Here is a 17,617-nt window from a genome sequence, read left to right as displayed (position 1 = left end):
TCCGGGTGACCCGACGGGGCGAGACCGCCCGCGCCCCTAGCGAAGGCAGCGTCTGTTTGTGGCCTCGGGGATTCTGCGCGAGGCCGAGGGTCCAGGCAGGGGATGGGCCAGCCCGGTGCCTCCCGGGGATGCACTTGGGGAGCCTCCGGCTGCAGCCATCACTGAATCACCCTATGACGAGCGGGGCAAGCCTCAGTAACCGCAGAATTTCCGGGAGGTTGGATTGTGGGGTCGGTGTTCGCTTAGCGTTGCTGTGATTTCTTTGTGTCTTTCGCTTGTCTTAGATGTAACTCGGCTGACAGCCTTTCACCAAAGAGTTAATCAAAACTTTTGGAATGGTTCCTTCGCTTTTCTCCCACCCATTGCTGGTAGAGGTGATTTCGAAAAGCAGCATTGTCTTGCACAGATGGCTTTACTTTTGGGATACAGGGTAGAATAATAAACGCCTTTCTTTGCTGAAAAGGAAGAAATCCAGTGCTTCACGAAGATCAAGCAAAATTATATGTTGGTAGGTTTTACCTCTTTGTTCTGGGCTGAGAGGTTAATAGCTATTTTTAATTTTACTATAGTTTTGCAGCTCACAAGAAGCTCCTTTTCTGTTCTAAAATACTAGCCTTAGGTGTCTGGGAACTTCGTGCCCAAGAAATCTTAGAAAACTCATCGAAGTATGATGTACAGAGAAAAGTGCACAATCCTAAGTGTGCAGCCAAAGAATTTTTCCTAAGGGTACCGTTACAGATCAGGCAACAGCATTACTTGGTTGGGTTCATATCCAGGGGTGGGATTGTTGGTTTGTGAGGTATGTGAATGATAAAACTTTATTAGGCACTGTTGAACATTTCCCCAAAGTGGCTGCACCAATTAGCAGGGAGTAATATTCCAGTTACCCCACATCCTTCCTGATGCTTGTCACTTTTTTTAAAAAAATATATTTTATTGACTTTTTACAGAGAAGAAGGGAGGATAGAGAGTTAGAAACATCGATGAGAGAGAAACATCTACCAGCTGCCTCCTGCACATTCCCTACTGGGGATGTGCCCGCAACCAAGATACATGCCCTTGACTGGAATTGAACCCGGGACCCTTCAGTCTGCAGGCTGACACACTGTCTCCAGTGCTTGTCACTTTTTAAAAACTTTTGCTCTTCTGGGATATACCAGTGTGGTTTGATTTTGCATTTTCTGGATCATTGTGGTTTTGTGTGTGTGTGTGTGTGTGTGTGTGTGTGTGTGTATCTCCCATGTTTTCCACTCTGTATCTTGCCTCCTCACTTTTAATGGCTTTTTTTGATGAATGGAAATTCTCAATTTTAATGAAATATACGTAATCTTTTCCTTTATGATTACTACTTTTTGTACCCTATTTAAGAAATCTATGTCTAGACAAAGAATATGAAGATACTTGCCTGTGTTACCTTATAGGAGTTTTCTTTTGTTTTACTTTTCATATTTAAAGTGTATGATCAATTTACAGTAAATTGCAGCTGGATTGTAAGGGGTCAAGGTCCACTTTTTACTTTGTGGGTATCTATTTGACCCAGCACCGTTTATACCACAGTTGCCCCTCTGCAAAGTGTGGCACTTTTTTATTATCTGCTTAATTTCTACAAATTTTGGAAATCAGAATTGAATCTTTATATCAATTTGGAAAGAATTGACATCTTAACAATATTGACCTTTCCAATTTATGAAAATGGTATATTCCTCCATTTGGTTAGGTCTTTTAAATTTTTCCTCAGTAATGTTTTATTACAGAGGAAAAGTCTTGCACATCTTTTGATATTTATTCTTAGGTACTTGATATTTTTTGATGTTATTATAAATCATATTTAAAAACATTTGTGGCTGGTATATAGAAATAAAACAGATTTTTTTTGGTGGGAGGACCTCTGGAAAAACAATCTTTAATCTTTAAATACACCTTGTATGTTCTAGTTTTCCAAGGTTTAAAAATAATTTTTATTTATATATTTATTGTATCTCCAGTGTTTGGGACCAATTAAAGATTTATAGTGTTTAGTATATTGACAGTCACTGTGTTAAGCTGTGGGGAATACAATGTTGATTAAGATGCTGCTCCCGCCTGGCTGGTGTGGCTCAGTGGTTGAGTGTTGAACTACGTACCAGGAGATCACAGTTGATTCCTAGTCAGGGCACATGCCGGGGTTGTGAGCTCCATCCCCAGTAGTAGGTATGCAGGAGGCAGCTGATCAGTGATTCTCTTTCATCATTGATGTTTCTATCTCTCTTCCTCTCCCTTCCGCTCTGAAATCAATAAAATATACATTTTTAAAAAATGCTGCTGCTCCCCTTAAGAAACTTAGAGTCTAGGCCAGTGATGGGGAACCTTTTGGGCTCAGCGTGTCAGCATTTTGAAAAACCCTAACTTAACTCTGGTGCTGTGTCACATATAGAAATTTTTTGATATTTGCAACCATAGTAAAACAAAGACTTATATTTTTGATATTTATTTTATATATTTAAATGCCATTTAACAAAGAAAAATCAACCAAAAAAATGAGTTCGCGTGTCACCTCTGACACGCGTGTCGTGTCAGGTTCGCCATCACTGGTCTTGGAGGAGTTGTAGATATTCGAGAAAGACCTTTGTCCTCCACTAGGAAAAATGCTTTGATAAAAATTGGTTTGACTGCCTGCAAAGGGGGCATTTAAATCAAACTGGGGGGAGGTAAAATATCTGGCTTTTAGTGTTCTGAGAGCAAGGCAAAGGAAGTGGTCTGTGGGTGGGAGATACTATTCACTATACATACAGTAGTCCCTCTTATCCACAGGGGATACCTTCCAAGGCCTCCCAGTGGGTGCCTGAAACCATGGATCGTACTGAATCCTTTACACTATATGCTATATTTTCCCTGCACATACATACCTTTTCACTTAAAGGAAGCACTTTTCGGCTTTTCATTGTTATATCTGAATTGCCAGCATCACTACTCTTGCACTTTGGGGTCATTATTAAATAAAATAAGGGTTACTTGAACACAAGCACTGTGATACTTCCACAGTCGATCTGATAACTGAGATGGATACTAAGTGACTAATGGTCTGGCTGTGTATACAGAGTGAATATACTGGACAAAGGGGTGATTCATGTCCTGGGAGAAATGGAGTGGACAGAGTGGGATGGTGCATGATTTCATCACACTATTCAGAACGGTGTGCAATTTAAAACTTACGAATTGTTTGTTGCTGGAATTTTCCATTTAATATTTTCAGACTGTGGTTTATTGCAGGTAGGAGGATAAACTGTGGCAGGTGGATAAAGGGGGAGTACTCTACTTCTGCTTAATCCCTTGGTTTTCATCCTTGAGTATCACTTCACTTTTCTCTTCTTGAGTCTGGAGTCTCTGTGTTTCCAGAAATTAAATGTAATGAGAAGATGTGCATGGTGGAGTAGGGAAACTGGAGGGTTTTGTGTACAGACTTTAAATCACTAACCTGCTCTTCAGCTCCATACCTCTCCCCCACTGGCTGTATAACTGGAGACTTCCAAGTGCCGAGCTTTACTGCGTTTCTGTTAGTGAGGCAAATCACTCATTGACAATATTTCCTTCTGCAGACCTGTAAGGTTAGTTAGTTTACTTAGTTACATATTCCTCTTCTCTTGTCTCATGGATGCCATGTCCATGACTTCTCTCACCTGATGTTAATGTAGTTTAAGCTTTCTTTGCCTTGCATAGTTTTTCTCCCAAGTTACTTTTCCGCCCCTATTTGATATAGTTTCAGCAGTAGAGGCCCTCCACAGAGGTCTATTAATTTTTTATTGTTTCTTCATAATTGGTGACTAAAAGCTGTTTGGAAGCTCTGAGCTTATAAGTGGAGCTTACTGATTTAGAGATTTACTCTAATAATCTAGACCAGTGGTTCCCAACCTTTTTTTGGCCATGTCCTACGTAAGCATCTCTAAAATCCTGATGCTCCCCCGGCCCCTGTGACATATAATTCTTTAAAAAAGTGAGCTCCTATTCTTGTGGAGGAAGCCTAAAAAGCCAATAACTAGGTCTAAACAAGCTTCCAAAGAACATGGCATCCATGAAAGAGAAAAATAAAATAATGAAAGGAGAGTTGAACTACTGAGGAAGAAATCACTAAGAAATTGTTACAAAAATTAATAATATGAAGTGATATTCCCCCCCTGTGGGGCGTGTGCCCCACGTTGGGAACCACTCATCTAGACTCTAAAAAGTGGTTCTGAACTTTGGCTGCACATTAGAATCACATGGGGAGCTTTAAAACATGCGTATGTACACACATACACATTCTACTGCTAGACCAAATACTTTAAAATCTCTGGAGGGTTGGACCCAGATAACAATAATTTTTAAAAAATTAGGTGAAATTGCATACAGTAAAATAAACAGATATTAAGTGTATAGTTTCACGATAAAAAGCATTGTGAAAACCCTAGAACAAGCATGCCAAACTCAAAGGCTAACTTGGGCCAAATAAACAAGGTTTAAGTTTATGTGGGCTGCAAAAAAACAAAAGCTTTAATTTTCATAGAAATGTAGGTTTATTTCGATAGAGACATGCTGAATACAAAGGGCTGAAATAAATGAGTAATTGTTAATGAGTATTCGTTGTGGGCCACAAGTTTGACATGCTTGCCCTAGAAAATTCCTTCATATTCCTTTCTTCTATATTCCCCACTCCCTGCTCAGAGGCAACTGCTGTTTTCTGATTTCTGTTGCCATAGTCATAGATTAGCATCCATATTTTCTAAGGCTGCCATTGTTTGGCTAATATTGAAACCATTGGTTGGGCGGACTCTTTGAGGCTACCTCCAGTGTCTCTGTGTTTCCTTTTTCTCGGTCAGATTTCCCAGAGCATATCTTCCAGTTTTCTGCTTGAAGGGCAGAGCTCTGGTTCCCAGTGATCTGGGAACTCACAAAGAGAGGACTGGGTAATGAGTCATAGAGCACTTAGTGTATAGGATCACGTAATTTGTTTCTTCTTGTTAGGATATCTATGTGTGTTCCACCATGTATGGGTTACCTTTTATTTTTATGATAGAGAGTTAGAAACATCAATGAGAGAGAAACACCGATCAGCTGCCTCCTACACACCTCCTACTGGGGATGTGCCCGCAACCAAGGTACATGCCCTTGACCGGAATCGAACCCGGGACCCTTCAGTTCGCAGGCCGACGCTCTATCCACTGAGCCAAACCGGTCAGGGCGGGTTACTTTCTAAAGAGAATAAATCTCCAATCAGCTGATGCATTGAGGGTGGGCTAGGCAGCAACTTGGAGGAAGGATGGGGTATAGGTTTCTAAAATGTTTAAAAAGCCTTTACCTGGTCCTTTCTTACTTTAGTCTTCCCTCCCTCTCTTTGTTCTGGTAGTTCCTAGGCCTTTTGAGGATTCTGTAGTGTAGACTGGGTTTGTTCTTAGTTGTTAGCACTGCTGACTCATTTGGCTGTCTTTGACTACTCAGTTACCACTCATCCATTTTCCTTGCACCTTCCAAAATTGTGGTTCTCTGGTCTCTTTTTCCATTCCCTCTGACCTTATGGTTTGTGTTCTAAAAACAGAACAAAAGAACAAGAAAAATTTTTCTTTATCCTCGTTTTAGTAGAGTTTGGGGAGGTAGCAAAATTAGATGTGTGTATCAATCTGCTGTCTTAACCTGGAAGTCCAGCGTCTTGCTTTCCATTATTCAAAAATGTGTTGTCATTTATCCTCTGCTATTGTCTCCTTGAGGGGTTATAGCTTTTACATTTCTTTACTATTATCTAAATAGAGTGTCAAGAGGGAGAGCACCAAAATATTGGATCAAACTCATTTCTCTAGAAGACCTAAAACTCCTTTGAAAAGTACTCTTTGTCCCACAATCTTAAAATCTCAGGATTAGAATTGATTTTTAAAGATGTCAAAGAGCTATTTGATACTTTCTGTAGTGGGAAACTCATGGTAAAGAGATGAATAACTACAGAAACTGATTGGGCTGTGGATCTCTGCCAGGGTCTGAAAATCCATAGGTGCATTAAACATTTAGTATTGAATGAATAAATCATAGTCTTGCATATTTGTAACATGTAAAAATTATTTTTAAAAAATCATGTGATTTTTGTCATTTCAGTTAATAATACTTAAATCCAACTGTAGTCATAGGTGAAGGTAATACTCAGAATTTTTTATTTTTATTTTGAAAAAAGATTCTACACCAGCAAAAATGGGAAACTATTGCTAAAGATAAAGTTGTAGAGATCTTAGTTTATAGTTAACATAAATAAGTTAATTAGAACCACCCCTTAAAGCCTCTGTGGTAAGCTCCTCTAATGGCTTTGTTATTCTTTTTTACTTTCTTTAAAACACTTACTAAGGCAGTAGGTTTCCAAATACTCTTTGAGACAGAGTTTTTACCGTAAAGTTCATGATGAAAATATTATTATCAATATAATTTGTTTTCTCTTAGGCTAACTTTATAAAATTTAATGTATTTACCTTTAAATTATGTCCATCTTTTTCTGTATTAAAATGTCTTTTTATATGAAATTTGTGATGCTAGGCATTAGGTAGGCTTTTTTTGTTTTCTGTAATGTCCTTGTTTGGTAAAATAGAAAGCTGTCAGCCCTGTGTTGCTTTTCAAATTAATTTTTGACAAGTTTTATAAAATACAAACTTATCACTGCACACTATTCCCACTAGCCTTTTTGCTCCTCCACAAATTATTTTTTGATGTTTGCATATAAAATTCAAGATATCAATCAAAGATAACATTGGCAGTTATTACTATTTATCTTGGTGGTATGATAGTCCTTCCTCATTGGAAACGTGGGTTAATTAATTTGTGTTTTGTGGATAGAACCAGTTGACTGTGGCCCCTTGTGTTTGTTCAGAAAGGGTCATCCCATTTCTCATTATTGCAAGTTGCCTGGTGTGTTTATTTGTTGCCATTTCCAGTTGTTTATTTACTTCAAAAGCGCTCTCCCTGCCTATGCTGTCTGCAGTTTATCCTTTAAGTGGCCAAAGACAATGTGGATTTAGTGCTTGTTAATTGTTCTTTGTACTGATCCAACCCTCACAGTAGTATGCTGAAAAGTGTTTCCTAAAGCTGGTTAAACTGGCTATTATCTGAGTCTTCATTGTTGGTTTTGCTATTCAATGTCTTTTGAGTTCATAATTAGGTCTCTCTCTCTCTCTCTCTCTCTCTCTCTCTCTTTTATAAATCTTTATTGTTGAAAGCATTACATATATCCCCCTCCTTACCCCCATTGCCCTCTCCTCCCCCCTCCCCCCTTAGGGCTCTCTCTATAAGAAACTGCTAACTCCTGTGTTCTAGGAAGGGACCTCAATGAGCAATAGGGAAAGAACTGGCTTTTTTTTTTAATGGATCATTGCTCCTTTTTTGTTTTTTTAAATAGGAAAGTGTAAGCACTGATATAGAAGTGAAGATGGGGATTTTGTCCTACATTTGAGTTGGTGCTTAAATGATTAGGTGCTGTCTTTTTTGGCCTGGTATAGCTCTTTTGCTATGCCAAAAATTCTCATAAATTATGTTAGTAAGTTTGTTATAGCAGTGTTAACAGATACTGTTGAAAGTGTAGCTTTAATAAACAATTGTATAATATATAATGAAAAATTGTATGATACACACACACACACACATATGCATATATCTTTTTGTTAATCCTCACCTGAGGATATTTTCCCATTGATTTTTAGGGAGAGTGGAAGAGAGAGGGAAAGACAGAGAGAGAAACATCAATGTGAGAGAAACATTGGTTGCCTCCTGCATGAGCCCTAACCAGGGCCGGGGCTGGGGAGGAGTTTGCAATCACCGTACATGGCCTTGACTGGAATCGAACCTGGGACCTTTTGGTCCACAGACTGACACTCTTTCCTCTGAACCAAACCAGCTGGGGCTTATATGATATTTTAATGTGATACATGAGAGAAAGATAGAAGAAAAATTTAGTGTCTTGAGGTATATCAGAAATCAGGATAGTTTAGAGGACTGAGCCAGAATTTGATGGTGAAAAGATAGACTGTGAAATAAATTGAAAATGAATTTTAAGGAATAAACCCATGAAAAATGTAATGCCTTTGAATATTTATTTGAAATACATGTAAGAGATGAGCGCAAAGTTAAAGACTCAAGTTGGCTACCTTTTTTAAAATGTGGAGAAGCTTGTTTTCCACTGCCAGATGAGCAAGGTTATAGAGGTTGTCAAGTATGATGGTACATTTACATTTCACTTACAAGATCAGAAAAATGAGTCAGTAAATGATCTAGAAATGTAATGAAGTTATAAACATTGTCCATAAGTCATTAAGAACCACCAAAGAACATATTTAGCATATTCTACATATCATACATAATGATGTGTATTGGGAGGATAATGATCTATTCTACATAGACAAAATCCTTGCTCACAAAATTTATAAACCAGGGGAGACACAACTGATAGATTCTTGTTTCTGAGCTAGATAATTAAAAAAGTAATTTAGTGATTAATTTGTCTTAAAACTTGAGGCTTTTTTTTTAACTACTAAGGAAAAATGCTGAGTGAAGTAAAAGTTTTAAGTTAAAAACTTTTTTGAGGTAAAATTGGCATATAGGAAAATGCACAGAACTTAAAATATACAATTGATTGAATTTTGTGCATGTATTTGCATGCATGTGTGAATATCTCTTTCTCACTCATGATTCCTTTAGTCAGTCCCTATTATCGTGATATCTTTTACCACAGATTAGTTTTTCTTGTTCTTGAATTAATAAATAGGATAATATAGTTTGTATTCTTTTCTGTTTGGCTTCTTTTGTTAAACATGTTTTTGAAATTTATCTATGTTGTTGCTCATATCAGTAGTTCTTTTAAATTGGTGTGTGGCAATGCATTATATAACTATAACACAATTTGTTTATCCATTCTCCCATTTGTCTATTACGAATAAAGGTATTATGAACACTTGGCTACTAGTCTTTTTATAGACACACATTTTCATTTCTCTTGGATAAATAACTTGGGGCAGAATTACTGGGTCATAGGGCAGTTGAATGTTTAACTTTAGAAGACATTGCAAAACAGTTTTTCCAAGTAGTTATGCCATTTTACATTCCAACCAGCAATCTGTGATAGGTCTACTTGAATGGCAAATCAGAATTGAATTCACAAAGATGATTCTGGTACAGTGGATACAAGACTTGAAATGGGAAAAACACACAATAGCGTAATACAGTTGAAAATTGATGTATTCCTGTTCTAAGGAATTGATAGGGAGGGAGATAATCTTATGGATTCTAGAGCTATGATATGTGGGGTGAGGATAAGGGAGGGGGTCAGTTGACCCCCATGTATTTGCTATAGGCTGCTGGATATTGGTATGTCAATCATTAATAGAGGGAATACAGTGAAGTAGATTTTAGAGGGAAAGGAGAGAATAATTCTGTTTCGTTTGTAAATACTAATGAGGTGGAAAGAAGTAGATGAGATAACTCTGTAAGTATATGTAGTGAGGAGAGAGCCTCGGATGGAATTGGAACTTTGGGGGTCATTGAATTTAAGAAATGAGCTAATGAAGAGTAGTCTGCAAAGGAACAGAACAAGTAGTAGCCACTATAGGAGGAAAACCAGGAATGTGATTTAATAGAAGCTGAAGGAATAGAACTTTGAAGAAGGAGGGAGGGGCTTAAATGTGGTTAATGTGACTAAAAAGTGTATCCGATCCTGGGCTCTCTCCGACCTAACAGAGGGAGGGGCTTAAATGTGGTTAATGTGACTAAAAAATACATACAGCCTTGTTGGAGGTTAATTTTTAAAAATATCCATTAAAATTAAAAAACATGTTATTTGACTCAATAGTTGCACTTTATGAAAAAACTCCTAGAAAAACACAAATATGCGGAAAGATGTATTTAGAGGTGTTCATGGCACCCATGTATCCATCAGTAAAGGGTTGTCTAAATGAAATATGATGCATTCATGTGATAGAATGCTATGCAGCTAATGGAATACCTTATACACATACATATACGGTATTCCTGTTGCAGCTGTAACAAATTATCACACACTTAATGGCTTCAAACAGGTGTTTTCACTGGGCTAATGTCAAGTTATTGGCAGGGCTAGTTCCTAGGAGAGAATCTGTTTCCTTGCCTTTTCCAGCTGTTAGAGTTGCATTCCTTGTATTGCTTGCATTGCATTCCTTGGCTCCTTCCTCCATCTTCAAGGCCAACTGCATAGCATTTTCAGATGGACCCAACCCAGATAATTCAGTATAACCTCCTCATCACAAGATCCTTATGATGAGGATCACCTGCCAAATTCCTTTTGCCATTGAAGGGAACGTTCACAGGTTCAGGTGTTATGATGAGGAGCTCTTTTAGGAGGCTGTTAATCAGGCTATCACATAATACTAATGAAAGACGCAAGTGCAAGGTACATTAAGTAAAAAAATTCCCTAAGAAGTATGTATATATGATCTAATTTTTATTCAATTAAAAATACATATACCCATATGTGTTATATGTATAGAAAAGAAATCTTGATGAATATATTCTGCACTGTTAACACTGGCTGTCTTTGAGAGTGGAGTTACATAGTACTTAACCTTTCCATGTTTTCTGTGGGATATTTCAATTCTTAATTAAAATGTAGTTTCTAATCATAAAAATAAAAAAATATAAAAGGAGAGTATTGTACTGGGGGTTACATGTTGCAGAGAGATCAAGTAAAATAAAGACTGTATGGTGTTTATTGGATTTAACAGCAAAAGAGTCTTGGTGAGCAACTTTGGTAAGTGTGTTTTCAGTAAAATATGGTAGAAGCTAGATTGCAGTGAAAAAATGGGAGGTGAGGAAAGGAAGAGTGAAAGCTAAACATCTTTCCAGGTGCTTTGCTGAGGGGATGGCAGATGCTGTGAGACCAGGAGTACTTAGAGCAGTGGTTCTCAACCTTGGCTGCACATTAGAATCACCTGGGAATCTTTTTAAAATCCTGATTTCTGGGCCTCATCCTCCGGAAATTCTGTTTCTTTGTTACTAATGTTGTGGCCCCACCCCATAACAAAGAAACAGAATTTCTGGAGGATGAGGCCCAGAAATCAGGATTTAAAAAAGATTCCCAGGTGATTCTAATGTGCAGCCAAGGTTGAGAACCACTGACTTAGGGGGATGGATGTAAGATCCAGTGAGATTTTTAAATAGGGCAGAGCAGCATGTTTAAGAATCAAGAGCAGAAACTGGGAAGAAGGGAGAGATCCCTTGAGTTACAGGTGTAATTCAAAGAGCTTGAGGCCTGGGAGCTTCTGACTTTAGATAGAAGACCTGTGTGCCTGTGGTAGGTGAGAACTAAACGTATGCACATGGGTAGTTAAGTTTATAACATGTAAGTTTTCTTTAATGTTATTAAATTTAAAAATCTCTTGCAATCCTAAATGTTTCTTTGTCACTTTCTGAAAGTCTAAAGTTATTGTGTAAAGTTAGTCTTGCTAATATACTCTCAGTGAGTTGGTTTGTCCCAGAAACTTCTGATTGTTTCTGTAGCCTACTATATGAGGTTCAGGGCATTAGACCTTAATTTTGTACTGCAACATTTTGGAGATTTTTTTCTGTTATCATTGAAACTTCATTTAAAAAAATCTGCTTATATAAGCTTGTATCAGTTTGACTCTAGAATGTTATAACAGGAAAGCATATGTGATATCATTTACTCCAGCCTTTTTTCAGCTTTCTGACAGAAAATCAAGGCTTAAAGAATTTAAATAACTTGTGAAGGCCCTATGGATCTTCTTAATAGAATAAGGTACTTTTACCTTGCTGAGATGCTGAGGAACCTTCTAAAAAATTATTTCATTGATAGCGTATTTGCCAGGATTTTCTGATTTTTTTATATGTCTCCTTCTACCCGTTTTGATTAACATATATTTTCCTCCTCATAATATCATCATTTACCAGTATTGGTGACCTTAAAGTAATTAAAATGACTAGCATTAAAATGGAATATTTGGGCCGTTGCCATGATTTGTACACAGTGTACCCATTTGGAAAATTATGTTGAAGATTCCTATTGCCATTTTAGGATTTTACAAAACAGTTGTAATTCATTTTTATTTCACATTGTGTATTGAGTGAAAGTCCTTAACACTTCTTCACATAGTGCTTGATATAGTGTATATACTAAATAACAGATTCATGTAATATGTGATATTGTTTCAGAGCTACTTGTTCTGATTTTGTACTTTTTTCAGACTATATTGAGACATAATGAAACAGGTATTTTAGTACTCTTGCTGTGCCAGGAAAAAATTACGTGTATGGATATGCTATGCTTTTTGTTTTGTTTTTTAAAAACAATTTTGTATTTGTAACAGTGGAAGGTTGAGGTCAGGGAGCAGGCTCCTTACTTATGAACTTTGAACACTTTAGCTATAGCAATTTTAGGTGCAGCTCAAATGATCAAATGTTAGTTACCTAGTGCTCTTATTCGGTGTATTTTAGATAACATTCTCTCTTCCCAGGTTAAATACAAAAGTATTTGTGGGAAGATTACATCAGTAATTTGGTAGTACAATAAAATATTTTTACACAATAATAATTACCTCTTCAAAAAAAATAATTACCTCTTCTATGAAGGAAAACAATCTTAGTTTATGTTGAGAATCTAGTGAAATTCTGTATTGCAAATAATTAAATTATGGTAATAATTGATGGCAGGAAAAAAAGAAATGGCCTGGTGCAGTAGAAAGAATAAGCATTTTGCTTTGTCATTTAACCTCTCTGGGTCTGTTCTTTTATCAGAAAACTAGAGGCTCAGTGCACGAAAATCGTGCATGGGGGAGGAGGTCCCTCAGCCCAGTCTGCACCCTCTCCAATCCGGGATCGCTCTCGCAATCTGGGACCGCTGGCTCCTAACCGCTCTCCTGCTTACCTGCCTGACGCCCCTAACCACCTCTGCCTGCCGGCCTGATCGCCTCTCTCTTCCCTCCCCTGCCAACCTGATCGCCCCTAACTGCCCTCCCCTGCCGGCCTGATTGCCCCTAACTGCCCCTGCCTCGGCTTTGTCTGGAAGGACGTCTGGAAGATGTCTGGTCTAATTAGCATAATACCCTTTTATTAGTATAGATGTATATTTTCATATTTACTGTGCAAAGTTGGTCATGGGGAATGGAAATACTGTAAAGTACCTAAACAGTGCCTGGCATATAGGTTTGGTGCTCAATATAAATATCAGCTATGATTTTGTGACTACATTATAAAGGAAGACTAAAAAATGCAGAAACATGCAAACAGAATTGAAGATAATATAGAAGGAATACTATCTGATATCAGTATTGGTTTCAGTTTTTTATTCAGTTTTGAATGACCAGAATGGCTAAAAGGAATACCAAAACTATCTATAAGACAGTTTTCTCATATTAGGGATTATATTGTCTACCTCATAAAGTTGTTGTTTGATGAACAGTATGTGCTAAAAAATACTAGTTATTTTATTTTTTGGATGGGTTAGGTTGGCCTACTGGCAGGAGAGATTGTACATTTGTATAATTTTTTAAATAGATTGTGTTTCCTGAAGTGTATATAGCATTAAATTAAGTGTCATTTTTTTTAGCATGAACAAAACAATTCAGATCCATAACTCATGGTAATTTTTGTTATTTGATCAAGGTGTTTTAATGGGTCACTATTTCTTCTTAAGATTTAAGTGTAATCTAGCAATGTATACTGAATGTATTAATATGAAAAATCTTTCAATACTGGTAATAGATGAAATGGCCAGTTAAAATATTTTATTACATTTTTGAATAAAATTGAACTTGTATAACTCTTAAAGAGGTTCAAAGGCTAAATGAATGCCAGTTCCTCAAGGTAACTGCACGCTGTATCTAGTATAGTTTTGGATATCTCAAACATTTAAAATGCTAAAACTGGTTAGTACCTAATTTACATGAAATGTTTCAATCAGGTAGCTCATAAATATCAGCAATACCCATATGCTTTCAATGGGTTGGAAAAGTGTGTGTGTGTCTGAATTTTGTAAGTTGCTTAAGGTATTTCTGAGCTGTGGCAGTCCAGTAGAATTAAGAGAATTTAGCCGGAGAGCAATACACGTGGTACCTGTTAGTAAAGTTCTTTAACAGTGAATATAAATACAGATTTACAACTGTTCTACCATAAACTCATAATATTGGAGCATTAAATATAAAAATTAGCAACAAAACTGATATTTTATATTTAGAAGATGGAAAAAAAAACTTAAGTCTTGTAAACAAGTTAGATTAGATGGAGTTAGCCTTGGTAAAATTGCATTTACTTCCAATATAGGTATGTAATTGTGAGGTGGTGGCCATTGGTTGCTTTTCTCAGTTCATTTTCTGTTTTCTCTTCCCTCTTTTTAAAAAAGAAACCATTACTGTAGTTTACAAAGTGGGAAGGTTTCTTTTTGTGCAAGATGTTAAAGTCAGGAAAAATGTGAAATGTTTCTCTAGATCTGTTATACAGATCTGCTTACATCTTATATATAAAAAAGGCTAATATGCAAAGTGTCCCCTTGGGAGTTTGACAGGGAGACCAGGAGTTCGATTGCTCGCTGTGACATGCACTGACCACCAAGGGGGTGGTGTGGGATGAAGGAAGGCCCCGGCCGGCAGCTGGCAGCCAGGGAAGGGAGGCCTCGACGGGCAGCTGGAAGGCCCTGATTGGCCCTGATCACTGGCCAGGCCTAGGGATGCTACCCATTCATGAATTTCGTGCACAGGGCCTCTAGTTTTATATAAAAAGTTGTAAGATATTTTGGTTGGTATTCTTGAGACTTCTTTTTTACACTAGTATTATAAATGGTTTAAAAAAGATTTAACTACAGCCCTAGTCAGTTTGACTCAGTGGATAGAGCATCAGCCTGTGGATTGAAGAGTCCAGGTTCGATTCCGGTCAAGGGCTTGTACCTGGGTTGCAGGTTTGATTTTGGCCCTGTTTGGGGTGCATGTGGGAGGTAATCAATTGATGTTTCTCTCTCTACCTCTCCCTCTCTTTTCCATTTTCTCTAAAAAGCAATGGAAAAATGTCCTTGGGTGAGGATTAACAACAATAACAAAAAGATTAAGTACAGCCTGTAATAGGCTATTTTCAAAAGAGTTAGGAATTTTTATGTGATATGTTGATAGTTTTATTTTGAAATATAATTTCTATCTCAATATTTTAGTTAATTGAATTTCTTAAAAAGGTAATCAGATTGGTTTTGGGCAGGCCCTGTCAGTCTCTCAATAAAATCCTCATGGTCATGACATATTCTGACGTGCTTGCTCTGTTTTTACTTTTATGTTCTACAGTTAGGTTTAGCTCCTCTTCCTATCAGTGATTTATATTTGTTAGGATGTTACTGTTTTAGGGCTGAATGTTTAATATCCTGGCTACATCATTTATTAGCTAATGGATCTTGGGCAAGTTGTCTAACCTCCATAAACTTCTGTAAAATCTCAGGGTTATTGTGAGGATTAAATAAGACATGAATGTACCTGAATAGTAAAACATACAGTAGATAATGGCTGTAGCATCAGCAATAGTATATCACTGTATACAAGTTTTGCTCTTTCAAAATTTAGCTTTAGAGGTGTGAAATTTAGCTTCAGATAGGGAAATATGCTGAATGCCTACAGAAAATAAATTAACTCAGAGAAATTTGTCATATAGATATCTAGAGGAAGGACACTTGTCAGCAGTGTTGCCCTTATTTCCTGTTTTTTTCCCTTTCACTTTAATTCCTGTTCTATTTTTTTATTTCTGTTGAAGCCAGTGCTCTTTAGCTTCCCTTCTGCCATCTCTGACAGCTGTTAACTTCAGTAAAAGACAGTTTGTAATTCTTTTTTTTTATATTTACAGGCTATGTGTTAAAATCTACACTCCATATTTATTGATAATACTCAAAACATGCAGGACATTGCTATTTATATAACTAGAGGCCTGGTGCACGAAATTCGTGCATGGGGGCGGGTGTGTGTGTCCCTCAGCCCACCCTGCACCCTCTCCAATCTGGGATCCCTCTCACAATCCAGGACTGCTGGCTCCCAACCACTCGCCTGCCTGCCTGCTTGATTGCCCCTAACTGCTTCTGCCTGCCAGCCTGATCACCCCCTACCATTCCCCTGCCAGCCTGATTGACACCTAACTGCTCCCCTGCCTGCCTGGTCACCCCCAACTGCCCTCCCTTGCCGGCCTGATCGCCCACAACTGCCCTCCCCTGCTGGCCATCTTTGATCACATGGGGGCGGCCATCTTGTGTGTTGGAGTGATGGTCAATTTGCATATTACTCTTTTATTAGATAGGGTGTCATTTATTCCCATGTTTACAGAGTTGAAACAATACTTTTTTATAACCTACTTAAATGATTGAAGATAGATATTACATTTGTATCAACCTTAAATCCTACCAGAACAAAATTGAATATATATTGTTTTTCAGTTGTATATTAAGTTTTTTTATGGGCTAAGAATTTTTAACATCTTGAAGAATGAAGAGAAGTAATGGTGTGTACAGGTACAAGTTAATGCTATTTTTTTAAAAAAATGTGTTTTATTGACTTTTTACAGAGAGGAAGGGAGAGAGAGAGAGAGTCAGAAACATCGATGAGAGAGAAACACCGATCAGCTGCCTCCCGCACACCTCCCACTGGGGATGTGCCCGCAACCAAGGTACATGCCCTTGACCGGAATCGAACCTGGGACCCTTGAGTCCGCAGGCCGATGCTCTATCCACTGAGCCAAACCAGTTAGGGCAGTTAATACTATTTTTATATTTATATTGATATAGGAGGGGGCCTGCAGGAGGTTTTAGCAGAATCTAATTGACCTGGGGGAAGGAAAATAACCAGTTCCAGCCCACTCTTGTCATCCTGTCCCACAGAAGGGAATGAGGTGAGAGGTGGGTCAGGGGAGGGGAAGGACTGAGAAGCACATGTGATGTCCACGGTCCAGAGGTATAGAGTTACTAAAAGACTAAGGTAGACTCATCTATCTTCTATCCTAATAGACAAACATGGTAATTGACTGTACCTTCGCTACGCCTCCCATTGGCTAATCAGCAAGATATGCAAATTAACCGCCAACAAAGATGGCGGCTAATTTGCATACTGCAGGCAGGACGGGTCAGTGCGAGCCACCATCCAGGCCCCTGTGGGCGACCCCAGAAGCCGCCTGCCTGCCACCCGGGACCGGATCTGGTCCCGGGCCACAGGCAGGCTGGCCCCGCAAGCCCCAGAAGCCTCCTGCCTGCCACCCGGGACCCGATCCGGTCCCAGGCCGCAGGCACGCTGGCCCCGCAAGCTCCAGATGCCGCCAGATATGGCAGTAACTCTATCAGTAAGCACTCTGAAAGTCAGTGGCATAAATGCACCAATTAAAAGACAGATTATGAGGGTGAATCAAAAACAAAACCCACTTTAAATATAAAGACACATATAGATTAAAAGTAAATGAATTAAGCTGCAGCCTGTTTTGCTCAGTGGATAGAGCATTAGCCCTGGACTGAAGGGTCCCAGGTTAGATTCCAGTCAAGGGCATGTACCTCAGTTGCTGGCTTGATCCCCAGTCCCTATCAAAGCATGTGCAGGAGGCAACCAATCAATGTGTCTCTCCCTTTCCCTTCACTCTCTCTAAAATTCAA

General features: G+C 38.3%; 1 protein-coding gene across 14 annotated transcripts in view; it reads left to right on the top strand.

The window, feature by feature from the left end:
• Positions 1–17,617, top strand: part of EVI5 (ecotropic viral integration site 5) — a 222,915-nt gene that overhangs the window by 36,160 nt on the left and 169,138 nt on the right. For 4 of the 14 annotated variants that reach the window (XM_014550015.1, XM_014550025.1, XM_014550028.1 and 1 more), the window contains exon 1: positions 144–230. The exons of 3 other annotated variants lie outside the window; for them this stretch is intronic. In XM_014550015.1, coding sequence (XP_014405501.1) covers positions 174–230 — 57 coding nt within the window. In that variant the 5' untranslated portion in view covers positions 144–173. Of the gene's footprint in view, positions 1–143; positions 231–432; positions 509–17,617 lie in introns of those variants that run through there. 7 more of the 14 variants (XM_014550024.1, XM_014550021.1, XM_014550022.1 and 4 more) reach the window with 3 other exon arrangements.

The sequence above is a fragment of the Myotis brandtii genome, unplaced genomic scaffold, assembly GCF_000412655.1.
Source record: "Myotis brandtii unplaced genomic scaffold, ASM41265v1 scaffold58, whole genome shotgun sequence".
Classification (NCBI taxonomy): Eukaryota; Metazoa; Chordata; class Mammalia; order Chiroptera; family Vespertilionidae; genus Myotis; species Myotis brandtii.
This window is presented reverse-complemented; position numbering and strand designations above follow the sequence as displayed.